Source organism: Vidua macroura, chromosome 18 (genome assembly GCF_024509145.1).
Source record: "Vidua macroura isolate BioBank_ID:100142 chromosome 18, ASM2450914v1, whole genome shotgun sequence".
NCBI lineage: Eukaryota > Metazoa > Chordata > Aves > Passeriformes > Viduidae > Vidua > Vidua macroura.
The window spans coordinates 3,744,564-3,771,328 of NC_071588.1; the positions used below are offsets into that span (position 1 = coordinate 3,744,564).

General features: G+C 58.0%; 1 protein-coding gene across 4 annotated transcripts; it reads left to right on the top strand.

Moving 5' to 3' along the window:
* Window positions 1-860: 860 nt before the first annotated feature.
* Window positions 861-26,653, top strand: SH2B3 (SH2B adaptor protein 3). Of its 4 annotated transcripts, none has more exons than XM_053993637.1 (8): window positions 861-1,733; window positions 9,727-10,509; window positions 20,686-20,787; window positions 21,051-21,142; window positions 21,236-21,330; window positions 21,516-21,730; window positions 22,004-22,175; window positions 22,469-26,653. In XM_053993637.1, exons 2-8 carry the CDS (start codon window positions 9,754-9,756, stop codon window positions 22,762-22,764), a joined length of 1,728 nt encoding a protein of 575 aa, XP_053849612.1. In that variant the 5' UTR covers window positions 861-1,733; window positions 9,727-9,753; the 3' UTR covers window positions 22,765-26,653. The 4 variants fall into 4 exon arrangements, with proteins under 4 accessions (XP_053849612.1, XP_053849611.1, XP_053849613.1 ...); XM_053993636.1 differs by lacking the exon at window positions 861-1,733 and adding an exon at window positions 3,123-3,487; XM_053993638.1 differs by lacking the exon at window positions 861-1,733 and adding an exon at window positions 3,124-3,487 and having other exon boundaries at window positions 21,239-21,330.
* Window positions 26,654-26,765: the final 112 nt, after the last annotated feature.

Here is a 26,765-nt window from a genome sequence, read left to right on the forward strand (position 1 = left end):
AGCCACGTTTTCATCTTGCAGAGGTTGTTCCTCCTCCACAGCTGCTCTGGAAAATCATCCCAATTCCTCAAAATCACCAACAAAATTCCCCTGTGGATTTTTGCTTCCTATTGGGTCTCTCTTGGGACAGCCACGTGTTGCTGCACAAGCTCCAGGACTTCCCTTTCTGAGTGGGTCCATATTTTCCCTGTTGTCCCCCAGCGTCCCCCCAGCAAGGAGCCCAGACCCCGTTCCTCAGTTTCCCTGTCAAGTTTTGATGGGAAAAATGGGAAAATGAACTCCCATGTTGAGCTTGCCCGACAGCAGCGGAAAGGGAGAAGAAAAGGGTCTGAAAGGAGGTGAGGGGGTGCCAAGAGCATTTCTGGACGTGAGATGCCCTTAGCCTCCACTTCCTGCTGCTCCCATGACCGGTGACTCGGTGTGATTACACAGCAGCGGGTGCTAAACGGCTCAGCGAGGTGAGCGGGAGCTCTGAGCCACCCCCAGTGCCGGGAATCTTGGGGTGCCGCGGGCTCTCGGATACCCAGCTCTGTGCGGGTCCCCGGCAGAGAATCATCCCCCCCAGAAACCCAAACGGATCCCAAGCCGTGCCTTGGCTTTCCAGGCGAACAAGTCCTGACTGTCACAGAAACGCGGGCGTGGGGCGGGCGCGACACTCCCCGGTGACTCTCGGGGTGCGGGACCTGCCCCGCTCCGCTCCCACGCGGGGTTCCCGTCCCACGCCGTCTCCAGCCCGGCAGCCGGGCATCGGGGCTCCGCTCCGGGGCAGGCGGAGCCGGGCGGGGAAGGGCCGGGGGCGGCGGCTGCAGCTCGCAGAAGGGCCGGGAGAGGGCGGCGGGAGCCCGGCCACGGCGGCTGGGGCTCGGTGGGGACGCGGGGGCAGCCAGCCTCCGTCACTGCCTCCATCCCGCTCCGTCACCACCCTGCCCATCAGCACCCCCTCCACAACCAACCCAATCATCCCTAAATCGCCATTTGCGTTACCATCTCCCAGCTACCCAACTCTCGGAAGGAGCACGTAAAAGCCAGGCTAAGATTTTGGGGGGAGTTTTCCAGCTCAGCACAGACCCTCACAACCAAGCATTTCCAGATGTCGTCACCCCCGGGCCCCCTCCGGGCAGGCTGGGACGGCCAATGCCTCAGTGTGGGATGGAAGAGGTCACCTGAAACCCATCGCATCCCACCTTGAGATGTGCAAATGAGCCACTTCCAAACCGCCCCACCCATCCTGAAAACAGAATGGGCCGGAGCAGAGCAATTAAGGAGGGAAGTGGGAAGGACGGCTGGAAGCCAGTAAAAGTTTTTTTACACAGCAGAAGAAAGCAGCAATGGTTAAAAGCTGAGGGCAGTGCAGAGCGGAAGGGAAGCAGCAGCGCCTGAACGAGTGTGTGTGTGTGTAAGAGCATCTGCGCAGCTCCACATACACAAACCAAAAAAAAAAAAAGCAGAAGTCGGGGGTAGTGAATTAGCAGTTGGGGACTGAGAAAATCCATACAGGAAACAAAACAAAAGAGAAATCTCAGGCCACTGGGGCTGAGGACGCTGAGAGGGCGCTTCTGACATAGATGAAGTTGATAAAGAAAAGTGCGATCGCTGGGAGCTGGGACAGCCGCCCGCGGGAAGGGGGGCAGGCACCCGGATCCGCCGGCCGCTCCTCCGTTCTCAGGAAAAGAGCCAGAAGGTGCAATTATGCATAAAGCAACGGCAGGAGGAATTAAAAAGCAGATTTCAAGGTAAGATTTTATCATGTCAGCTGCTCTCAGCCACTTCCTTGTGGGGTTTGGGAAGGGCTGATTGGACGCAGAGTCACCTGGATCCCTGGCAATGCCCGAAGGGGCTGTGGGGTTATGGCTCAAATCTGATCCGGGGGTGTTGCTGAGGCTGGAGAAGGGCAGCACGGCTGTGTCCAAACCGGCTGGTCCAGGGGTGACACAGCTCCGGCAGGGAGTTTGCATTTCACTCTTCTTCACTGGAAGATGGATTCGGAATGGATGGGGGGAACAACTGAGGTGTATTTAAAGCACCACTGAGGATGGATCCCACGGGGGGTGACACAAAGGTGTTCACAAATAGCTCAGTGTGTCCCAGCCCACTCTCCAAGGGCAAATTCCTGCAGCTTCCACCTTCGCAACACCCACAAATCCGTTGTGCGGTGTCTGTGAAATCCCAGCTGCCACATCCCTGGGCTTCCTTGGCTTGGCATGCTGGGTGGGCACCAGAGCCTGGGCACCACCACGGCTGCTCTGCCGTGACTTTTGCCTGCCCGATGTGAGTGGCCTCTGCGTGGGGAGGCACTCTGTCCCTGGCACTGCTGCTGTGCCAGACAAGGCTTCGTAGGAGCTCTTGGCACAACCGGTAACACGAGTGGGGGATGCCAGTGGGCCAGACGTGATGGAACAGACCACAGTCCAGCCCTTTACTGGAAAAAGGTGCAGTGGAAGTTTATTTTCCTTCCTCTTCCCATGGCAGAGTGGGCGGCTGCAGCTCTGCCGCGGGGCCCCGGCTCCCCTGGGACGAGATGGCACCAGGATGGCTGAGCCTAACCCGTGTCCACCCACACCAGTCCCCAGTCCTGCTTGGGACCAAGGGACACTTGTGACCGCTCTGTCACGGCTGAAGCCCTCGCCCACGGTGTGGGACAACTGTGGGCCCTGTGTCCTGATCCGCTCTGGCTGGACGTGGGCAGCAGCCTGCGCTGCCTTTCGCCACAAGATAATTTGGAAAATCATGAGAAGTGGGGTTTGAGACGGCATCTGGCCCACTGCTGCCACCGCAGAAGTCCCTTGGGTCCCAGCCCGCGGAGCTGGGGGAAGACGTGAATAGGAAAGGGGGTATTTTCTTCCCGAGCCTCCAAAAGCCCCACGCTCGGGCTCCCTCCCGACTCCCGGGGCGCTGGGGTGGACACGCCCAAATCCACGGAGAAAACATTCTAAAAGTCACAAAAACTAAATATATATGTGTGTGTATATATATATATACATATATGTATGTAAAAATTAAAAATAAATCCACTCCGCGAGCGCCGCCGGGCTGTTTGTGCCGCTGGCTCCGCGGGCGCGGATGCGATAAGATAAAGGCAGAAGCGGGGAGGGGCGGCGCGGAGCTGCGCGGAGCCGGGCGCACCCGCGGAGCCGCCGGCGGGGCCCGGGAGGACAGACAGACAGACGGACGGACGGACAGACAAGCACACACACACACACACAGAGGGGCAGTCACACGAGCGGACGGACGGGGCGGCCCCTCCGCTCCGCCCCCGCGTAGCCTCCGCCCCCGGCCGCGCCGCTCCGCTTTACATAACCCGTCCGGGGCCGGGGTCCGCGCCCCGCGCCTCCGCCCGGCGGAAATGCGGAGCCGCCTGCCCCGGTTTCCTGCCTGAGCCGAGCCGAGCCGAGCCGTGCCGAGCCGTGCGCCCCGTCCCGCCCGCCCCGTCCCGGGCGCTCCGCCGCTCCATCATGGGCGAGCGGCAGCCGGACGCCTTCTCCTGCAGGTAACGCGACCGCGCGGCGGGACCGGGACGGGCTGGGCTGGGCCGGACCGGGACGGGCTGGGCTGTACCGGGACGGGCGGCCCCGGGAAGCGGCCGCTGCAAAGCGAAAGTAGCCGCGAGAGGAAGCAGCGAGGCGGCCGCTCCTCTTGTGAAGCCCCCGGAGCTTCCCCGGGAGCCCCGGGCTGGATTCTCTCACCCGGGGAACTCCGGTGCCCCCGTTCCGGGGTCGTGAGCCCCTTCCTCTGCCAGCCCTCGGATAGCAGCCCCTTCCCCCTCACCCCATTTCTGTGCGGCACAGCTTTATCCTCTAGCCCTCTCCTCGGGCTGCCTCTTTCCGGGGACTGCTCACCCCTGGGGACGAGTGGTCTCCCTGCTCCTGTTTTCCTCGTGGGCACTCCCTGTTCCAGGGGCTCTGTTTCTCTGTGGGGTCCCCCATCCTGGAAACCCCCGTCCTTCTAGCAGCACAGGACCCCAGAGCACTCCTTCTTCTGGGGTCCCTCGACGTCCCCCATTTCCCAGCATCCGTATTCTGGAGATCCCAGAGCCGGGGGTGCAGCATGCAGGCAACCAGTCCTGCTCCTCTCCTTTGCCTCCCCCCGGACCTCTGCAGCCCCTGCTATGGGGGTGACCCCTCTGGGGGGGTGCAGGACCAGTGGGGTGATGTCCCCCTGCCTTGTCTTGTGGGGTCCTGCGCTGCCCAAGGGGGCCATGCCTTGCCTCTGCCCCCGTGCCTGCTGTGAGTGCCAAGCAGAGCTGCCACCTGGAGCCTGCCAAGCAGCTCCTCTGACTCTCTGCTCCCTGCAGACTTTGTTGGCCCCGTGGCTTGGCAGGAGCTCGGAGCACGAGGCCGATGCACCAGCGGTCATCATCCCTGCAGTCTTCCCATGCCCTGCCAGCGTGCCCAGTCCTGCCTGTGCCAACCCCCATCAGGGTCACCCACGGAGAGCCTGGACCCGCTGGCTCATGGCAGTGACACGGTCATTGCAGCCCGGGCTGGGATTTACTGTCAAGGAAACCAGGATGAGTTGTTGAGCTGCAATTTCGATATTGTTGTAAATTGATTCAAGATGTGCTGGAGTTGTGGGCTGGTGGCCTAGGGACTTTCTGGGGCTGCAGCCAGAGGAAGAGGTGGCCTGTGCAGGGACCTGGCGCTGCCAGCTCCTGCATGTCCTCACTGCACTTGGATTTGCTGGCAGGAAACGGGATTGGTGTTTAAAGGCCTGTGGAATTAGTGGCAGGTTTCACTTTGACTTGTTTGGAACTAGAACAATGCTTTGGATTTCTTAACTTGTTTTTGGGGCAGGAGAGACTCATCCCTGTGCATTTTCCCCTCCCCAAAGCTTCTTCTATTTTCTCTTTTACTTTTATGTATTTATTGCCTCTGGTAAGATTGGTTTGGTTTCACCAGAGCCCACAGTGCTGCAGGTCTGCCAGCACCCTGTGTTGTGTTGGAGAGGTTGGGGTGTGAGTGCCAGTGGCTTTTGAGGGATCTTCCATCCTCTGCCAGAGCAAATCCTCCCCACCCACACACCCACGGGACTGAGGGACACCGTGAAGGTGTCGTGACAAATCCCAGTGGGTGACACAAAGTGAAAGTGCAAGCGCTCATCGTTGGTGGGGTTTGTGGTGCTGGCGGCGCTGCCGCAGCTTGGCAAGGAGAAAGGGCCAAATCCAGCAATCCCTGGGGGGCTGCTGTGGAGAGCCAGGCTGGCTGGGAGCTCAGCTGCTCCCTGCTGTCCCCAGGGACCCCCAGGCAGCTGCTCCCCTGGGAGCGCTCCCCGCACCCGGTTTCTCCCACGCCTACACCGCAGCGATTCATTTCATGCAACAAAACAAGCCCTGTCGAAAGAGGCCACCCCGCTGCCGGGCTTTTCCCCGCAGGCAGTGGGTGTAGGAGAGTGTGATGGTGTAAACCAGGCTGCAAGGTGCCAGACGCCACGGTATGGAGGCAGGCTCAGGGGTTTTGGGGAGCTGGGCTGGCGACAGCTGTTTGTGCTGGTGAGCTGCTGTGGGCCAAGCCAGCGTGGAGCTTGGATTTGATCTGAGATGAGTTAGGGTTGTGTCCATCGTGTCTGTCCTGCTGGAGTGGTCAGGGAAAGCCAAACACGTGAACTTCCCTCGGATTTGAAGTGCTGTATTATCACTCACATCCCCAGAGGTCTGTGGTGCTGCTCAGCCCACACAGAGCTGTAAATTAAGGCCAGTTTGGGTCTTTAATTTAGAAAGTTGTGTAGTGCCAGGAGGTGAAATGAGAGGAGTGTGTTTGCCCTTTGAGAAAGGGGGAGAAGGAGGGCAAAATCTGCCTTCCCACACTGGCTTTTAACTGATTTCCTACAGCCTGTATGGATGTGTGGAATTGGGGGATCTCTCTGTCCTGCTCCTTTCTTGCTTTTTAACTTGCTGGTTTGGTTCAAAAGAGAGAGGGAAACTCCTGAGACCCTGTGGGATTCTCCAGCTTGTGTGGAAACAGCTAGAGGGTCCCAGAGAGTGATGGTGCTGTGCCATCACCCTCGGTGAGACCTAGAGAATCCTCACCATCACAGGGAGCTGCTCCGGAGGGAAGAGGAGGACAATGCTGGGCAGTTTCTGCTGTGGATTGTGCTGGCACTGGCTTTGGCTGTTTTATAGTGATGCTGTAAATATGTGGGTGTATCCCACATCCCGAGGCTGCAGCCAGACCCTTTCCCCACCTCTCACCCTGCACCAACCCCTTCTGCCTTCCTGAGTGGCAGCATCTCCATGCCCACCCCCAAATGGCTGCAGCACCCTGCTTGTCCCCCTCAATCCAGGGGTGCATCCAGATGTTCTTCCAGCATCTGCCATCTCTGGGGGATGGGGATGCAGAGTGGGGCTGCACCATCCCCATCCTGGGGGGAGGCTCTGCATCACCCAGCCCTTGCAAGCCCACCTGTGGCTGGCTGGATCCCCCAGGGACCTGCATTCCCCTGAGCCCCCCTCCAGGGACCTGCATCCCCCCGAACTCGCAGTGCCAGATGCAGTTCCATTGAAAAGGGCCGTTCATTGTAACCTGGCCTTTTATAGCCGCCTCAGAGTGGCTGCGGGGCCATGCCAAGAAAGGCTCAGAATAGCTCTTTTCATGGAGGACATCCTGGGAAGGAACAATGTTCCCGCTCTTGGGATTGTGGGAACTTTGTATTTCTGCCACTCAGGAAATGGGGAGCTGCGGGGCTGGCCAGGGCGTCTCCCAGCCCCTCGCTTCGCCCGCTCCTGAAAATAGTCCTTGGGATGAGTTTTGAATATTCCTGTGCTTATAAAGGGAGCTGCAAATGCCCCCGGACACTTCTCCTCCAGTTGGGAACAGTTATTTCTGGGAGAGCTGGCGCATCAATCACATTTCCTATTCATGTCACTGGCGTGCATTTTCCTGCTGTGGAACTGGCGGCGAGTGGGGCCGGTTTCATTTTCGGGTGGTGGTGCTGCACATGCACAGCGGGTGAGCAGGGCTGGGCACAGGGCACCGGCCACGGCCACGTGGGCTCTGCACCCTCACACTTCCCCTCGAGGCCGGATTTGTGGTGCTGGGTGCTGGAGGGTGACCTCCACACCCCTGGATGGCTGTTCCGTGGTGGGAAGGTGGCGAGTTGGAGCCGGCAGCTCCTCCGTGGCGAGGCCAGCTGGCTCTGAATGCTCATCCTGCAGGAGCGGGTGGCAGGATTGCGGCGCTGGCTCCCAGCACTGCCCCGGCACTGCTTGGTGCTGCCAGCTCCTCTGGCTGCAATTAAACAACAAATGCATTTACTGGGACAAATAACCCATTGCCGGATCGAGGCGTGGATTCCCATCCTGGATGGTGCTGGCACCGCCGCTGCAGCAACACTCAGGTTGGGCAAGAGTTTAAGGGAAGCTCCTGGGGGTGGCTGGGCTGCAGGGCTGGATCCTGCACAAGCCCCAGCTCGCTGTCCCAGCCCGCATCAAAGCCACCACGGCCGGTCCGTCCCGTCCTGCTCTTCCTCGAGTTCCTGGCCCAGCACCCCAAAACAATCCCAGCACCCCAAAACAACCTCAGCAGCCACAAACAGCCCCGAGGTGGGGTGGGCTTGGTGATGTACAGATCTTCCAGCAGCCGGCAGGGATGGAAGCCCCCCATCCCAGCTAGTCCATGGTGTGTTCATGGATGGGCTGGATTCTCCACTCAGAGCAAATTTAAAGCTATCAGAAATACTTAGTCCGACCTGCAGGATGGCCAGGAGCTCCTCACGGGAACATATGAGGAATAAAATGTAAATTCTGCCTCAAAGCCACTGGCTGCTGGATTCCAGCTTTGTGGAGCGCAGCGGGCTGGAGCAGGGAGAAGCTCACCCGGCAGCGGGAACTCGCATCCCTGTGGATGTTGCTACTGAAACCTGGGGCTGAGCAGAGGAGCGGGAGGCTGCTGTGGTAACTCCGGCATGGATTCACCCGGGATAGCTCTTTCCGTGTGGGAAGTGCGCCAGGCAGAAGCAGTGAGGTCGGCATTGTGCCAGTGCTGGGAGGAGGGAGCGCTGGGGAGTATTTCCCATCGGCAGGTTGGAAAAGCACGTTGCTACTGGAGACGGCCTTCGGCTGCTTCCCACCGCGTGGCACAGACGAAGCCCGGCTTTTCCCGCGCCACAAACCTCTCCCGAAGCTGGTGCGAAGCGAGCCTGAAATCTTAGAAGGCGAATTCCCTACCCTGGGAATCTTCCACCTGCCTGAGGAGCCGTTCGCACGAGTGCCTCGCTTCCCTTCCCTCCGCATTTTGCGGGAGCATCCCGCTGAGCGTGCCGGCGGCGTGGGCGGTGCGGCGGCGATTCCCGGGTGCCGGGAGGAAGCGGGAGCGCGGCGGAGGATGCTGAGTCATCGGCAGGCTGGCGGCGCTGATAGACGGGGCCCTGCTGGGGGATTCGGCCGGGCTGCGGCGGGCGCATGCCCCGCACTGCCGGGACGCGGACGGCCCCGAGCTTTGGGCGGCTCTTCTGAGAAGCCGGGCCCGGCGAGGCTGGCGGGGGGCAGATAACATCTCCCCTCGCCCTGCAACTTTCGCGGGACGTGCTCGGCAGGGCAGCGGGTGGGCAGAGATAGAGCCCCGCTTCCCGGCGTTATCGCCGCCCCGGCTGCAAACACGATCCCTTGTGCCCGCACGTTCCTCATCGCCCACTCGCTTCCTCCTGGTCCCTCAGGGTTTTTGTTTTGTCTTTTTTTTAAAAAACAAAAAAAATTTTCCTCCCCCTGACAAATACAATCCGCTTTTCCTCCCCTCCCAGCAGCCGGGGTGCTGCTGCTGGAGTTTCGGGGAGGCGGCAGTGCCTGTGCCGGCGCGGCAGGATCCGGGTGGGTTGGCCGATGTTTCCTTCCTGAGCGGAGTGCGCGGCCCCGATAAGTGCCCCGGGCGAGCACGAGGTTCTCTGGTGAGCAGCGGGGCCGGCCCTGGGGAGCACCACTGCCGGCTTAGCCGGGCACGCCGGGCCGGCTGCACGCCAGCCACGGTGCCGCCAGATTGGCCTCGCAGCGAAATCTGCTGGGGGCAGAGATACGGTGTGGTTTGCCAGAGCCCGGCAGCTCCCCGGTGCCGCAGGCAGCAGAGCATCCTCTCAGGAGCGCGCTCACCCCGGGCAGTGCCGGCGGCGTGGCCGCTTCTCCCCAGGCCGCTGGGGCCGGGAGGATCTGGCAGCGAGGCGGCTCCGTCCCTGGATTTCTGCAGCTTTTCATGTTGCTTCCTCCCTTCCCGCCCCCGCTCCAGTTTTATCAACTCCGTTGAAATCGGTCCCTGGAGGGAAACCCATCGGCGCTGCGGAGCCTTGGCAGGAGCCGAGCGGATGTGGCCGGGCCAGGCGTCCCCGCGGGCGGCGGGCAGCTGCAGGCAGCTGTGCTGGCAGGAAGCCGCGCAGACGCCCCGCGACGGGACCTGCCCGCTCCCCACCGCGCAGGTGGGGACACTGAGGCACGGCCCAGCCAGGTGGGGATGGGCGTGTAAAGGAGCTGTGGCGGGGCTCGGGGTCCCGCGTGGCCACTGCTGGTGGCCATAGCGGTTGGTCACATGGCCATTCCGCTCACTAGGAAGCAGCCGTCTCCTGGCCATTTCCAATGTATGCATGGGAATAAGGCAGCTTTGAGCGGGACCCAGTGGACCACGGCGTTCCCCAGGCCCTGAGGATACACATTCCGAGTGGGGTATGGCCACTCCAGCCAGGGGTTGCGGGGGCAGGGGACGCATGGGGACCCTGGGGCTGCCCTCACCGCCCGTGTGCTCTGTCTTGCAGCGCGGCCGCCTCGCTGGAGCCTCGGCAATGAATGGGCACTCGCTGCCGGCCGGCACGCCAGCGCATCCCCGGGGCTGGCATGAGTTCTGCGAGCTGCACGCCATCAGCACCGCCAAGGAGCTGGCGCGGCACTACCTGCGCTTCGCCACCGAGCACCCGCACCATGACCTCCTGGCCGCCGAGAACTTCTCGGTGCAGTTCACCGACCTCTTCCAGCAGTACTTCTGCCACGAGGTGAAGGAGGGCATCGCCATGAACCAGCTCCGCATCCTGCCCGCCGGCCCGGCGCGGGATTACCGGGACACGCACCGGCGGCACACCGATGCTTCCCTGGGCACGGTGGCCACCAAAGCCGAGGCGGAGCCCGGTGCCCGCCCCGAGCAGCCCGTCCGAGCCCCCGAGGCTGCTCCCTCTGGACTGCGCAAGTCCTGGAGCTCGGAGGAGCTGGCGGGGCCGGCGCGGAGGCCCTTCTCGCTCAGCCAGCTGCGCAGGAGCTGGCGCAGCCTCTTCCGACGCCGCTCCTCGGACGCGCTCCCCGGGGATGGCGATGGGGAGGCGGCGGAGGCGGCTCTCAAGCCGGGACTGGGGAAGCGCATCCTGCCCTGGGGGCTGTCGCGGGAGCAGCCCCCCGAGGTGCGCAAGGAGGGGCTGCTCAAGTACGGGCTGCTGGATGAGAATTCCCTGGACAGCGGGACGCGCTGGCAGCGCTGCCGCCTGGTGCTGCGGCGAGCGGGGCCGCCCGACGCCGAGGAATTTGTGCTGGAGCTCTTCGACCCACCCAAGGTAAGGACCTGCCGCCTCTTGCCTGTTCCAGCCAGTGATGCTGCGGGTCCCTCGGAGCGTCCCACAGGGAGGAGCAGGGCCAGGGTGTGCCCAGCACCACGAGGGTTTCTCACCACGAGGGGCACGGATGGGTTTGCTCTGCTCTCCCTCTGCTGCAGCCACACGAGGCTGGGCCTCGTTTATTTAATGCCTCTGAGAAAGAGACAAAGCCACCCCTGCGGGTCTTGTTTGGGGAGTGAGAGATGCTGGGACCAAGGTGTGCTAATTGCTGCAGTCGGTCAATATGTCATTGCATTTCCCCCGGCTGGGACTCCAGAACTGGGTTATCCAGCTGGAAGCACAGTGCCTGCCTTCTGAGCTGAGGATAGAGGCTGGTGGCCTCCATCCCACTCTTCCCAGCCTCATGGACTCATTCCACCAAGGTGAGGGGCAGCCTAGTCTGATGAACCCCAAATTCACCCTGTCCCCTGTGCCGTGCCTTTAGCAGCCTGAGCATCTGCTCGCCTGGGCAAGCTGGGGGAGGAAAGGGAAAATAGGAATTAGGCTCTGTGCCTTTCTCTGCTCCCAGTGGGACCCATAGTTTTACTTTTTGTAAGGAGTTCTGTGACTGGAAGTTCAGCTCTCGGCTGCTGCAGGGAGCTCCCGTGGTGCTGAGACGTGGCTGGAGTGGAGATGATGCAGGATGTGAGGGAGTGGGGAGTTGGGGTGTTTAATCTGTAAAAAGATGGTTCCTCCACATGGCAGGACTTGCACAGGCGTGATGGGATGAATTTTCTCTCTGAATTTTTTTTTTTTTGTTCTCGTTTAACTTTGATGACAAACTTGTGCTTTGGAAGGAGGAAACCTCCGGTTTAGCTGGAGCCTTGTCCCTGCCTTCAGGGCAGCAGGGTCAGGGAGCAGCTGGCTGAATTCCTGCTATTTCCGTCAAACGACTCCAATATTAAATATTTGAAAAAAGAAACAACATCAAAATTGTAACATCTGAAAGTAAAAGCTGATTTTGCTCCGTCATGTCAAGGGTTGCAGTTGTTTGTCCCCGTGGGAGTGTGTGTCCCCATCCCGGGGCACAAGGAGGTCAGAGGCACTCTGGGGCACTTGGAGGGTGCTCCAGCAGCTGGATAGCACTGGCTTTTTTCCCTCCCTCATCCCTTTTCTCCCTTTCCCCCTTTTTCTTTTTTTTTTAATCAGTTTTTCTTTTTTTAATCTTCTTTTCATTTTTCTTCCCCCTTTTTCTTTTTTCTTCCTCCTTTTTCTTTTTTCACTTCCCCTTTTTTCAATTCCCTCCCTTTTTTTTACTGCTCCCATTTTTTCTCCCTATCCCCCCCCCCTTTTTTTTTTTTTTTTTTCCTTTCCTCCCTTTTTCTTTCTTTGATTCCCTCCCCCTTGGGAAGCCAGCCCAGCACATTCTTCCTCTCCCCACATTCCCTGCCCAGCTTTGACCCAGGGGTGGGAGACACTTCAAACAAGACACTGACCAAGTTCCCCCAGTGCTCTGAGCATTATTCCTTGCAGTCTCCACGGGATGGAGATTTCCTGGTGCTCCACACCACCACGAGGCTGGAGACCCCAGAGCCCCGAGCGGGGGGTTTCTCAGCCAGGCCTGCGGAAGTGGGGGATGTTCCTTGCTGGATTTTGCAAGTCTCTGGATTAAATTGCTTCCTGTGCAAATATTCTCAGGGCGGCTCCTTCCTTTCCAATTCCCTGGGCCAGGGCCAGCTCCCTTCTCCTTTACAGCACAATCAATCCAGACTCTTTCCCAGTAACTGCGGTTGAATTCCAGGGGTGGTGGAAAATCCCCCACGGTGCTGGTGGCTCCCACTTCCCAAACCCAGCATGGGGCAAACCACAGAGCAGCGAGAACAGAACAGTTTCTTGAGGGGTTATTTTCCTTTAAAATAACTAAATAACACTCAACAACCCCCTGGGAATGGCTGTGAGGAGCCCCCCTCCCTTCCATCCTCCTGCCTCAGGATGCTCCCAAGGCTTTGCCACTGCCTCTTCCCCATCTCATGGGTCTGTTCCTGATTTGTGGATGCTGTTGATCACCATAGAAAATCGATGGTTTTAAATAAGCAACTGTAAAATCTGTTCTTGGGATTTTTCAACCTCAGCTGATCTCTGGACTGTGAGGCTGGTTACCCTCAGGGTCTGCCTGGAAGCTCCCTTCCCCCTTCTCCCTTCCTCCTCTTTCTTCCCTCTTCCTTCCCCCTTCCCTCTCTTCCTTCCCCCGTCCTCCCCTTCCCCCTTTCCACCCTGTAAATAATAGGATGCAATTGAAATTTCATCTCAGCCTCAGGGCTTTACAGCATCAAGCCAAGGCCCCAAATATCCATCCCCTTGGAATGACCTTGGAAAAGGCAGGTGTGTGGAGAAAGGAGGGGGGTCCTGCTGCTTTTGGCAGCTTTTATCTTATTTTTTTCCCTTTCTCCTGGTGCTCCAATGGGGCCTCTGAGCTTAATCCCATAACGTGCCTGGCATCAAAGGGAGTGGGGGCTTTGAAGAGCCCTGATCCCATTTACTGCTTGGGTGGCTGTGCTGGGTGAAGGGGTCAGGGAGCTGTGCTGGAGAATGTGGCAATACCTATGGCACTGCCTGCAGTGGGCGTGCCCTGCCCCAGGCGTGTGCCAGAGGAGATGAGGATTTTGGGAGAGGGAGCAGCTCCCCTTCCTGTGCTCACAGCCACAGCTGGCTTGGCTTTGGCATCGCTCCCTCCTCCCTCGAGCACTGGAAATATGATGCTGCAAAGGAGGGATTTGGGGATGATGGGATCTCTCCTGGGAGAGGGTCACTGCCTGGCTGCAGGGCACAGGACTGAGGGGCAATCTGGGGACAGAGGGTGGTGATGATGCTGTGTGGAAGAGGAGCTGGAATAGAGGGATATTGGGATACCTGTAGTGCTTGTGTATATCTGTGCCACAGGAAAACCTGGGCTTGGTCCTGGAGTTGCACCCAGGTGGATTCTGTGATGTCTTTTATGATGGTGATGCTCACCCGTCCTCCTTGATTTCCTTGGAGGCATTAAGGGTTTCCTCCTCTCCCACACCATTTAATCCCATATAACCTTTAGGACTGGGTACCTCTGAGGTCTCTCCACCTTCATAAATTTCAACCAAAGCTGGCAAACCCATGTTTGTCAGCTTTGGGGCTGCCCCGTTCCTCAGCTGAGCCCCAGCCCCAAATGCCTCTTATGTGGCCAAATCCCAAACTCCATGAAAACCGTGATTTGCAGCGGAAATGTCCCAAGCTGTTTCTGTTGACCAGATGTTTTCACAGGAAGGGGAAGGGAAATGGGATTTGCATTTGTGCTGCTTTCTTTATGGCATTTTAATGAAATCCAGTGCGTCCCACAAACTGATGGCACGCCGGGACTGGCCGGGAAGACTCCTTCCGGAGAAAGCCCTTGGAGCCTCTGCCACAGCTCAAACATCTTTGCTGAAGCCACGGGAGGAGCAGTATTTTTATCTCTGCTTAGTGTGAGGCTGCTTTGACTTCCTTTTTTTTCTCTTTTTTTTTTTTTTTTTTAATTTTTTTTTCTTCTTTTTTTACACCTTTCACCTGAATCTGGTTTCTGAGAACTGCCGCCTCCTGAGCCAGCAGGTTCCTGTCCCCAATTTTTGGTGCTTGGGGCTGTGAGTGACAACTGGCCAGGCATGGGATGGGGCACATCTCAGCGTTTTGGTCCCCATTCCCTATTCCTGCTGCTCCTGGAGCTGCTCAAAGGTGGCCTGAGTGACTCAGCCAAGGAAGGGCAGTGGTGGAGGGGGAGTTTTCCTCCCTGGAACACCTTGAGAAGAGTTTTCCCAGTGATGGGAAGCACCTCAGTGTTCCATCATGCCATCCCTGGTCCAGGAAAGGGCAGGTTTGTGTCAATCTGGATCCCCAGGGACCTCATTCCTCTCCTGGCATCCTTTTCTGGGCATTCCTGGGGACTTCATCCCTCTCTTGGTGTCCTTTTCCTGGCATCGCCAGGGGCTGCATCCCATTAATGGCATTCTTCTCCTGGCATTCCCAGGGACTGCATCCCTCTCTTGGCATCTCCAGGGGCTGCATCCTGTCCTGATGCAGCTGAAGATGTCCCTGCTCACTGCAGGGGGTTGGACTCGTTGACTTTTCAAGATCCTTTCCAACTCAAAACTATTCTGTGCTTCTATGATCCCTCTCCAAACATCCTGCTCCCAGCATCCCTCTCCTGGCATTCCCAGGGACTGCATCCCTTTTTTGGCATTTCCAGGGGCTGCATCCTGATCTGCTTGCTGTCCCTGCTTATTGCAGAGGGGTTGGACTGGGTGGCCCTTGAAGGTCCCTTCCAACCCATATTATTTTGTGATTCTGTGATCCTGCTCCCGGCATCCTCAAGGATCGCATCCCCTTCCTGGCAACCCCAAAGACCACACAGCCAGGAGCTGGGAAAACTGCTGTGATGACCCTGGAGGGGTTTGAGTGTCCTTCAAATCCCTTGGGAGAGGCAAAACCTCCCCTGAAGGCACCCAGAGCTGCCCCAAAACCCTCGGGCAGCCTCTCCCCGGGGCAGGGCGGGCGCATCCCTCTCTTCACTCTGTTCTTCGAAGGCACCGGGGCTGGGCGGCCTCAGGGCTTTGTGAGATTTTGGTGGTGACTTTTGCTCTCTTCCCCCTCCCCCCCCCGCCCCGGCTCTGTTTTTGGGTATCGAGGGGGGTGGGAGGGAGGGCGAGGAGACAAAGGTTATTTGTCATTTATTAACCACAACTTTTTCCATCCTTGGTCATGCACGGAAAAAACAGTTTTAGCAGCGTAACCACAGCCCCGGCGTTAATTGCTGAAGAGCAGAGTTTCTTATTTTGGAAACTGTTGCTGGGATGGGGCTTGCCAGGGTCTGGGTGTGAGGGGAAGGGTGCAGGATGGACCCCAATATCTGCTTCATTGAACTCTGGGGTTTTGGGCTCTGAAGGATTCCATCCTTTTAACCCCATCCTTTAAAATCTGCCCTTCCTGGGGCTGTTTTCCTACTGCTGTGCCCACCCTGCTTATCAGAGTGTCACTCACAGAGATGCTGCAGAGCTGCTCGGGGTGGAAAGCACCACGTGCCAGCTGAGAAGTGGGCAAAAAATGGAGATATTGGGCAAACCACAGGAAAAGGACTGGGAAAGCACACAGGGAATGCATTGCTCAAGAAGAGCTGTGGGTGCTGCTGGTGCTGGCTCCCCACAGCAGATGTGAAATGCCCAGTGGGGTTTTTTTGGGGTGGTTGTCTCTCTTTTTTCCCCCTTTTTCTTTTTTTTTTTTTTTTTTTTTTTTTTTTTTTCCCTCTCTCTCTCTCTTTTCACGGCCCAGGATGTGGTTGTTTCAAGGCTGAGAGCTGCTTCTTTCAAAGGTAAATATTTATGAGAGCCTGTGCAGGCAGAGCAGGGTCTGGAAGGATTCAAGGATTCATCCCAGCCCTGGTGGGGGCTCAGCTGGGGTGGACCCTGCTCCTTCCCACCGGGCAGGTCCCACCTCCAGTGTCTGTGATGGGCACTGTGATGTTCAGTGTCATTTTGGGATTGTGTTAAAAACGAGCATTTTGGACAAACTCACTTCCTCCAGCTCCAGGCAAGGGGCAGGAATGAAAATACCCATCCAGTGGGATTGAATGCTCCCATGTGGCCTTTTGAACCTTTTCCATCATCCTGGGTGATACAAAACCTTGGGAAAATCCCAGGACACCCCAGGGACTGTGGGGAGCCTGCAGAGTCTGTGCTGGACCCCCTCATTCCTCTGAGGCTGAGGTTTGGGGTGACTCAGTCCTGGCTGCAGCAGCTCCCACTTGCATGCAGACACCTTGTTTACTTTCCATGCTCGTTATTTATTCCAGGAAATTATTAAAGCAGCCCACGCTGGAACCAAATCTGGCATAAAATAAATTAAAAAAAAAAATCAAGGGTCTGGCAAAAGCTGACTGTTTACAGATCTTGTTTATAGACCCCCATCACCCTCAGCCCTGATGTGAGCCGCTGGGCTCCCTGGTTTTGGGGGGCGTTGCAGGGTTTTTGGAGTTTTGCAGAGATTTGGGGAGTTTGGGAACATTGGCTCATTCATACAGAGCAGGGAGGACAATCAATGAACAGAGGAGCCACCAGCTCCAGGCGCGGGTGGGGATTCCTGCCTGGACCCCCCAGATCCCACCCCACAGCCTCACGCCGCGGCTCTTGGGGTGCTGTTTTGCAGCACCCCAGATTAATTTAGCAGGAAATCGGGGCGCTGGGGGCGCTGGGGTCGGGGCTGTGTTTTCTCCCATCGCCGTTCGCCGGCGCTCGCAGCCGCCCGCAGCGGGAACAGAGGGATCTTTGTGCCCGGCCGCCCCCGAGCCAGCGCTTCAGGCCGGCACAACGGTGCCTCTTGTCACCGCTGGGCACGGTCCCCTCGGGGACGGCTCTGTCCCCTGCCACGGCCCGCGGGATGCTCGGAGACAGCGTGTCCTGGAGACTCCTTTGTGCCTCTGGTGTCGGGTTGAGGATGCTGGCGGGGCTTTGGGGTGGGCAGAGAAGGGTTTTTTGGGAGGTAAGGACCGGGGTGGGGGATGTTGAGCTCGCACAGGAGCGGGAATCGCCTCCTGTGTTCCTGTTTGACAGTCGGGGAACCTCCAGGCTCCAGTTCCCCAAAGGCAGAACAGAGCCCAGGGTGGTGCTTGCTGCTGTCAGGAGGTTTCCAAATGAGCAGTCTCCACCTGCAGAGAGGCAGGAGTGTTTTGGGAATGTGTCACCCTGGGGCCAGGGGGAGCTGAGCTGAGCTAGGGGTCCCTGCAGTAGGCATGGAGTGCCCAAATCAGTGGGATTCTGGTCCCTGTCCCTAAAACCAGCATTGGCAGGGGCTGTCCAGGGTGGACCTCTCCCCTTGGAGAGGAGCTGTGATGCAAACACCTGAGGAAGAGCACCGGGATTAACTGTGCTTTCAACTCCCCTGGAGCACTGGGATTAGCTGCTGGAGGAGGGAAGGATTAGTCAACTGCAGATCCCTGAGGATGAACACCAGGATTAGCCGTGGTGCAAACCCCAAGGACACATTTTGGGATTATCTGTGGTGCAAAAGTCCACAAGGATGAGCGTTGGGTTTAACCATGGTGAAACTCCCAAGGGAAACCACCTGTGGGATTTCCTGCCACACAAAATCCCTGAGGATGAAGGCTGGGATTGCCCTTGGTGCAAACTCCTGAGGACAATGGCTGCTCCAGCAGACACTTTGCACTCTCCAGCAGGACCCTTGGAGCCCTCGCAGCCCTGCAGGGCCCCGCTGCCTCTCCCTGCCCTGCCCTGGCACCAGGGGATGTTTCCCACCTGGTCCACCCGGCATTTCCTGGAAAAGAGCTGTGTGTATCCATGCTCCTGGAAAACTTCACAACTTCCCCCAGGGCTGCAGGCGCTGGATACGGTTTTGTGTCCATCCAGCATGGCCAGGCCAGGCCAGGCCTGGCACTGCAGCTCGGCTGAGGTTCGTCCCTTGCGTAAGGGCCACAGTGATTTACAAGAAGTGACAAATCTCGCCCGTATCCGTTGGGGACCTTGCACAAGGGCTCAGGCACTTCCCCACCTCCCGTGGGTGACTCAGAGTGGAAGTGAGAGCCGGCGTGGGGAAACCCCCGGAGCTGGAGGGGCCTGGGGGCAGCTCCTCGAAGGATTTGCTCTGCACAAACTTGGCCTGATGGCCCAGCCACTGCCATCATCACCGTGACAATGCCATCATCACCATGCCACTGCCGTCATCATCACGGTGCCACCATCATCATCACCGTGCTGCTGTTATCATCACTGTGCCACTGCCTCTGTCACTGTGACATTGCTGTCATTGCCATGCCACTGCTGTTGTCATCACTGTGCCACCACTGCCAGGCCACCACCCTCATCACTGCACTGCTGCCATCGTCACCATGCCACCGCTGTCATCATCATGCCACTGCCAGCGTTGCTGTGCCACCACTCTCATTCTTGGAGAGCCGCCTTCCCCCTCACCTGAGTGGAAAAAGCTCCCCCAGCACCCTCAGCATCCTGAGCATCCAGACAGGACGTGCTCCTCATGGCAGCAGCTCACAGCTTCGTGGGGAGAGCGTTCCTGGCACAGATGGGCGAGCTGGGAGGAGCTTTGCTGTGAAAAACACCATCAATCCCAAATATCCTTGCTGGAGATTCAGTGGGGTGAATCTCCACGTGGAAGCTGATGCTGGTGGGGTTGGGGGCCGAGCTGGAGCAACGCCTGTAACACCCTAAACATTCCATGCCGCCCTCAGCATCCTGAGCACACAGAGCCAGGCAGCAGCGGGTGTTACTCATCCCTGCAGTGCTGCTGGGGCACCTCTTGCCGAGAAGGAGCCCGTGGGTGAACCCTCGGTGTGTTGAGTGTGCACTTTTGGTTACTGAGAACTCCCTTTCCCGGTAGCGGCCGCATCGAGCAGGGCATCTTGCGGTCAGGTGCGGCGCCCCGGCAGCGGGGGCACCGTGCCTGCGGTAGGCACTTCTCCGAAGCCAGCCTGGTTTTTCAGGCACCGTATCTCTGTGCTGCATCATTTCCTTCTCCCTTCACGCTCCAGCTGCGCTCTCCACGCCGAGAGACGCAAGGGGCTTCGCCGAACTCCCTTTTCCTGGAATTTCCCCATTTCCTAGGAAGCCGACCCCAGTGCTGCGGTTGGGATGTTGATAAAACCCGCGCAGGATCGTGCTGGACGTCACAACTCCTTGTGTGGGAAAGTGGCCAGGACAAGAGAGATCCTTTTACCTTCTCCACACAGGACTTTGCGCAGGGCACGGTTACGTTCCAAAGGTGGCAGAAAAATCAAATTCCTTGGGGATAAAGCCCCGGTGCCGGCGCGGCGCCCTACGGCAGCCCGGTGACAGTGATTGCAGCACAGCACAGCTGCAATCACTGTCACCAGCGGGACCGGGGGTGCCGGAGCCACCGCGGTGTCACCAGCCCTGTGCATGACGCCGTACACGAGCGACTTCTAAGAACTTTCTTCTCGGTGCAGCTCGGAGCTGATAAGGGCTGATCCCTCTCACGCTGCGTTTCCGGCCCCAGAGAACACCGAGTGCTCGGCCGAGAGAGGGAGGGAGGAAGGAGGGGGGAGGAAAGAAAGAAAAAGCACAGCTAAAGATGGTGTGGTTGGGTGACCGAGGAAGTGTCCGGTGGGGACATTCTGAGTGTCATACAGGTGGCTGGGGACATGGTGGTGGTGGGTTTGCTGTGAGTATCACAAGCTCGGAGCAGAATTTGGGCAGTTTGGTTGGCAAATGCTGTTGTGGGATGAAGTGGCACAGCCCAGCGTGTAGGGACATTGTCCCTGTGTAGGGACAGTGGCTGTGGAGCAAAGAGGGCCACTGGAACCAGCATCCCCGTGGGGTGATAAAGCCACTGTGTGAATCACAGCCAGACAGAATTCGGTGGTGCAGCAAGCCTGGCGCAGGGGGATGAGCAGTGGTGGCACTGCCTGGGCTTTGCCAGGATGCACGGCATGGCTCTGGCCTTGGCTCCATCACCCAGCACCACTGGGTGATTTTTTTTGCCCATTTCAGGGAATTTTTTCCCCCCTGGCACCCCAGATCCTGTGCCACGTGCCGCAGCCTCCTGGCAGTCAGCGGGGCAGCAGAGGAACCGAAAGCTGCCGCAGGGATATTTTAGCCTTTGTGGAAGTGTTTGCTCAGCATTTTGTCACGTGCCTGTGTCAGTGCCAAACCCGCTGGGGAGCTCTTGGCAGGCCACTGACCCTCGCAGCCATGAGCAGGATGTTCCCCGCCCTCACCCCAATTTCCCCATCGGTGCCACATCCCTGGAACCTGCTGCCATGCTGGGAACCCCCTTCTCCCCCCTCTCCTCCACCCATCCCTCCACTGCAGGGTCCTTGGGACCCCTGAGATGGGTCTGGATGTCACTCAGCCCCCCGGCAGTGACTGGGCAGTGCAGTGGGGGGTATTTCCTTGCCACAATGGGGTGTTTCCTCACCACACAGGGTATTTCCTTGCTGGTGGGGTATTTCCCTCCAGAGCTGGGTATTTCCTTGCTGGCTGCTGTGCCTCGCGTGGCTCCTGGACCTGAGTAGAGCAGTGTGGTGTGGGGCAGTGTTTTGCAGTGTGGGGTGGTATTCTAGGGTATGGGGCAGTACTTTGTGGTGTGGGGCAGTGTTTTGGGGTGTGGGGGAGTTGGGGCTCAGCTCAGGCTCTGTGTTCCCCCTCACAGGGCTCCAAGCCAAAGCTGCTCGTCGCCTGCTCCGCTGTGCAGGAGGTGCGGAGGTGCACACGCCTCGAGATGCCCGACAACCTCCACACCTTCGTCCTCAAGGTAGGACCTGCTGAAAGGGTCTGCAGACACCCCCGAGGCCTTTCCCACCCTCTGGGGCACAAGTGGCTCCCAAAAGCTCCCGTGCCAGATTTCAGTTCCTCTTCCCATCCAGGGAGGGGGGGATGCACAGGGGGATGTGGAGTGCAGGGTGGGGGATGTGCTGTCCCTGCTGGAGTCCCGAGCGTGGGTGGGTGGGTGGGTGGGGGATGCACATCTCTCTCTCTTTCTCTCAAGACCTCATGTCCCTCTCCGATGTCTCCCAGGTCACCAACGCCACCGACATCCTGTTTGAGGCAGGGGATGAGCAGCAGCTCAGCTGCTGGACGGCCGAGATCCGGGAGTGTGTGCGCAGGGGGTAAGCGCCACTGGATGTCCCTGAGCCTGGGCATGGGGACAGTGGGTTCATGTCCCCGCTGCCACCACTCAGCCTGGCTTCTCCTGTCCCCAGCAGGTCTGACACGGGTGACCCTGAGCTCCTGACGTGCCGACACCCCGACCCTACGGCCGCCAGCCCCACCACCAGCACCGACCCCGTCAGCCAAGGTGAGCTGGGGACACCCGGGGACCCTGGGGACGGAGTATCCCTCACTGGGGGGTCACCACATCCTGCCATGGCTGGGCTGATCGGCCTTCCCCAAATGGCACGACGGGGGGACAGAGAGGGGAGGGGATGGGGGCGATGGGCAGGGGTCCCATTTCCCAGGGACACTGATCCCTGTGCCTGGCAGGGACGACGCCGGGGGGCCCGGGGGAGGCGGCGGGGCCGAAGATGGAGCAGTTCCTCTCCTCCTGCCCCTGGTTCCACGGGCCCATCTCCCGCGTGAAGGCGGCTCAGCTGGTGCAGCTGGGGGGGCTGGAGGGCCACGGCGTGTTCCTGGTGCGGCAGAGCGAGACGCGCCGCGGCGAGTACGTGCTCACCTTCAACTTCCAGGGCAGAGCGAAGGTACGGGCGGGACAGGGCTGGGATGGGGAGGGGAATCTCACAGGGGCAGCCCCTGCTGCAGGACAGCCCCCGTCCCACCGCACCCCACCCCAGGGAGGTGCCCGCCGGGTCTCTGCCCCGATGCTTGCAGTGGGCTGGTGCCCTTCTCCCGGGGGGCAAAATCCCCAGGGAGCCACAGGCTGGGGATGCAGCACATCTTGCTAAAGCCATTTGTGACCCCCATCCCAAGGAGGGAGTGGAGGGAGGGTAACAGGTCCGTGCTCCTCTCCGCAGCACCTGCGGCTGGCGCTGACGGAGCGGGGCCAGTGCCGTGTCCAGCACCTCCGCTTCTCCTCCATCGTGGAGATGCTGCACCACTTCCACCGCTACCCCATCCCGCTGGAGTGCGGCACCGCCTGCGATGTGCGGCTCTCCAGCTACGTCGTCGTGCTGCCCCAGGCACAAGGTGTGCGGGAAGGGAAGGGGGATGTATACCCCTGGGATGTGGGGATGGAGGGTGCCCGGGCTGGCTGTGGGTACCCCAGGGACCCTTGGTTGCTCCTGGAGTGGGGAAGCGGAAGCCTCAGGGCAGTGTCACAAAAGGTGACTCCCAAGTTCCCAACTTCCTCTTTTGAGAAAGGAGAAGCTGCTCCCAGCCACCGGCTGCAGGGTGGGGGCTCATGGGATGCACCCCGTACCCCCCAGAGAGGGGGTGACAGGAACATCCTCCTGACCAGCATCTCCTCTCTCCGCCCGCAGCTCCCGGCTCCACCACCACGGTCCCCCTCCCTCTGCCCTTCCCGGGCTGGAGCCCGGAGTTCAGCCTCGTCCCCGCCAGCTCCTCCTGCCTGCACGGCCCCGACGAGCCCCCCGGGGGTCCCCCAGCAGAGCAGATCTTCCACCTGGTGCCACCGCCAGCCGAGCTGGCGCAGAGCCTGCGCTCGGCCAGGGCCACCGCGGCCACCGCGCCCCGGCCCCGCGACTCGGACTATGAGGTGGAGGCACCGGGCCGGGGCCACGTCCGTGCCATCGACAACCAGTACACGCCACTCTGACCAGCACGGCGCCGGCACTGGGATGCACTTTCGGGTGGAGAAATCCTGGAGACCTTCTGGGGCATCCATCGAGAGAAAGAATGTACCTGTTTCTTCCTTCTGGTTAGGGATTATTATTGTATTTTTGCAAGGAAGGGGGTAATTTTTCACTCCTGTACGGGTGTGCTCCCTCTCGTTGGCCTGTTAAAGGGCCTCTTATTGTTGTTTTTGTTGTTCTTATCGAAGCTTTCTCATTACTGTTTACACAACGCCGCTCGTGCCTGTGCCGGGCCCAGTGTCCTGCCTGTCCCTGACACGACAGCGCCCAGCCAAGGAACCAGGGGCTTGTGTTACACCCATGGAATTGGAGAAAGTTAAAAAAAACCCAGGATAACAAGAAAAGAATGATTATAAATTCATTGCCAAGTTGCTGCTCCAGGCCTCATCCTCCAGCCCCGGCTGCTGAACCCACCAGCAAAGCCCGACCTGAGCTGAGCTCCCACCAAGGGTGGTGAGCAGGGTTTGGGCATTTTTTTTAGCTAAGGCAAAAACTGGCTTTTTCTTGCTTTTCCTTTTTAACCCAGCACAGCCGTGGTCACTCCCTGCGCCAGGCAGAGGGATCCTCATCCTGCTCTCCCGGCTGATTGAGACTGAACACTAATTGCTCCATCCTTAGCCATGGCACCAGCTGAGAACTAACACAGAGACTGACACAAACCTCTCCTGCTGGTGAGGGAGGGGTTTATCCCATTTTATCCTGGTGATGGATGCGTTCTATCCCGGTGATGGAGGCTTTTTATCCCTGTGGTGAATGGGTTTTTATCCCGGTGATGGAGGTGTTTTTATCCTGGTAATGGAGCTGTTTTATCCTGGTGATGGAACAGTTTTATCCCAGTGATTTTAGGCACAAATCCAAAGTCAGTTTTCCCCGTAAAGAACCCCCCTACTCTCACTTGCCTTTTTCCCCTCTAAACACCCTGTCACCAGGAGCTTGGTGGCATTTAAAGCTCCACAACGGCCTCGATGGGGGTCCCTGGGGACACCTCCTCACCTGGAGGAAAAACCTGTCCAAATCCCTGGGTCTCAGCATCCCCTGATCCCCAACTGTCCCCAAACTCTGCTGCTGTTCCTGAGCCCCCGGGGCTGTTTCACCTGCCTGGGGCAGCCGTGAGAGAGGAAGCACTTCTGAGAAGCTGCCTTTATTTTAGGAAAGAGGAAGGGCTGGAGCCGTTGCGCCACACAGGAGGGGATGTTCACAGTATTCAACTTCCAGATTTCCCAGCGCAGCCTTCCCTGGGATTTCGGATGCAAAACTTGCCTTGAGATTGCCTTACAGAAAGCTTTTTTTATTTCTACTTTCCTTGAAATTGCAATACAGGTGGGAGCCCTCAGGAGCATTAACATTTAGCAATTAATTTGAAAACCAGCAAACACAAAGCCTCGTTGGGCTGAGTTAGGGAATGCCACAAAAATCCAGCCTCTAGGACAGGCTTTGCAGGTTCTGGGTGAGCCCAAAGTCCAAGGAGACAAAGTCAGGAGCTGAAGGGCAAGGCCAAAATATCTGGGGCCAAACAGCCCAGCAAGCAGCCCTGAGAGCAAATCTGGGTTTATAAATCAAATTATGAGGCTGGGACAAACAGGAACCATCAAGTGGAGAAACCATTTAGGTTTTCCTTTTGTGCCTCCCCATTGCTTGCTCTTGCTCTCTCCTGGGCTTTGTGCATTTAGAGCAGGCAAGGGCTTTTTCCCCCCCTCCTTTCTCTACACTCGTGCCTGAAACTGGAGCATTAAGAGCAAATTGCACTGGTCCTGCAGCACTGCCAGCCCCGGAGAGGCTGATGGAGGAACAAAGCCAGCCCTGTCCTCGCTGGGCTCCTCAGCTGTATCCGCATCCCATTCTCCTCCCTGGAGCAGCACAAAGGCTGCAGCCAGAGGCAGGAGCACATCCCCGGGGCTGCCTTGTGCCAGGCAAGGCAGCTCCCTCCCAGGCTCATAAATAACTCCCCGTGCTCTTGCATTTGTAGGGATGGGGAAGGGAAGGGGGGACAGCACAGCACAAGTTGTCGTTTCCTTCCCTTGCTTGCTGCCTGCTTCCCAAAGCCTTGGAAAAAACACAGGGGTGTGCTAAATCTTGCTCAGATTGCTGGTTTTAGTCCCACTGAGCTCCGGGGAGCTGCATTCAAAGGGGTTTTCCCCCAAAAGGCGAGGTGGAATCACCCGAATCTCCCGACATCTGCAAAGAAAGGACGGGCTGGGAAAAGGCAGTGCTATTCACATGCCTTGCCAGATGAATCCAGAGAAATCCTTGCCAGATAAATCAGATGCTGCTGGGGTGGGTTGTTTTGGCACTCCAGGACTTTATTGTTCCAGTGCCAGAACTGAAACATGCATGTGCATGTGGTATTTTTAACCTGCAGCTTAATTACAAGGGGGTTCTCCGCAGTTTAAATGGAAATTGCTGTGCTTGATTAGTAAAATACACTTTGGGTTCATTATCTCCCTGTCAGCCACTTCCCCCATGCAAACAAACTCCACTGGGGGAGAATTCCTGTTCTCCCCACCAGTGAGCAGTGGGAGAGTCCCTCTGATTATTTAATAGCTAATTCCATCCCCAAACTCACCCACAGGCAGCCGAGGGCTGTCCAGCCCTGCCAGCTCCACCAGCTCATTTCAGATCCACTGCAGCAGGACCTGAGGGGATTTTTGGGCTATTTCCCAAGCTCCCAGGGGGAACTGAGTTTGAAATCCTATTTCTTCTAGAAAACATCTGGCTTGTGACACAGGTGAGAGCAAGACTCTGCTCCTGCCAGCACGTTACTCCAGCCCTAAGGTGCTCACTCCTCTGCATTACAGCAGTGAGCAAAGAGCATGAAGCCATTCCACCCTAGGGAATAGAAGCATTTTGTAGGAATTTTTATATTCTTGTGACTTGAAAGAAGAGCCCAGGGATGGGCAGGTTTGGTTCCCCAGCCCCCGTGGGCTTTTACTGGCATTTGTGGGAATTTTGGGAGGAGGGGAAGCCAAGGGCAGGCAGCCCCTCAGTTTGTGCCTCGGCCCTGGAGATGGGCACGTGGAACACGAGTTTGGATCCCACCTGAGGAAGCCAGGAGCCACAGGAGCAGCTCTTGGAGCTGGAGGCCCTGCCCGATGGCCTTCCCAGCAGAGGCTGGGGGTGGGGAGCCCCATTTCATCCAGTTCCTCAGGACAGTTTTTAGCAATAAAGATGAAAACCAGGCAGTGCCTTTGCTCTGTGACAGCAGGGACTTGGTTTAGGGCACAATCCAAGACTTGGAATTCCTCCCCCTCCTCTTCCTCTTGCTGTTTGCTGACAGCCACTCCTGCTCGGTGGCCTTTGTGTCCCCGAGGGTGTCAGGTTCTGAAGGAGCTCCTGACATGAAGCATTAGTTGATGTCTCCCTCCCTCCCTCCCACATCCCAGCCCTGTGGAACAGCCCCAGCAGGTACCAAACACTGACACCACCATTCCTCACCCACCCCTTTGGATTGAAGCTATTTTGGGGTGAAACTTCTAGGAAAAGATCCAGGGAGAAGCCAAAGCTTCTCATTCCTCATCTGGACCACCAAATCCCGTGGCATCCAGCATTCCAAACTTTTAGCTTTGATCCAAACAGCCCCAACATTCCCCAGCAGCTCCCAGAGGCAGGGAGGTGACTCTGTATTCCCTAACTCAGCCTTTAGCAGGACGATTAAAGCCAACAATTTTGTTGGGAGTGTATTAATTTGAAAGTTCTACTTTTCACCTGCACAGAAAAGTTCTTCTTGTATAGTATTTTTTTTTCTATATATTGTTTCTGTATGTACTGTACAAGTAACTTATTCTTGAATAATGCGATTTTACCATAATATTAAAAAAAAAAAATCTGCTCTTAATAAACTGTTTTTAGAACTTGTTTCTCACTTGTAGTCTTCAGTCTGATTCTCTCCAGGTGCCTGGACATTGTTTTAGTGGATACTGGATGCTGAAAGGCAGAAATGCTCCCTTGGATATGAAAATCCTCTGGT

What these genes read in the sequence shown, in the direction of transcription:
- SH2B3 (XM_053993637.1), top strand. Translation starts at nt 9,754, where the DNA reads ATGAATGGGCACTCGCTGCCGGCCGGCACGCCAGCGCATCCCCGGGGC. An exon ending in ACTTCCAGGGCAGAGCGAAG is followed by an intron (nt 21,731 to 22,003) that starts GTACGGGCGGGA and finishes TCCTCTCCGCAG; the next exon opens with CACCTGCGGCTGGCGCTGAC. An exon ending in CGTGCTGCCCCAGGCACAAG is followed by an intron (nt 22,176 to 22,468) that starts GTGTGCGGGAAG and finishes CTCCGCCCGCAG; the next exon opens with CTCCCGGCTCCACCACCACG.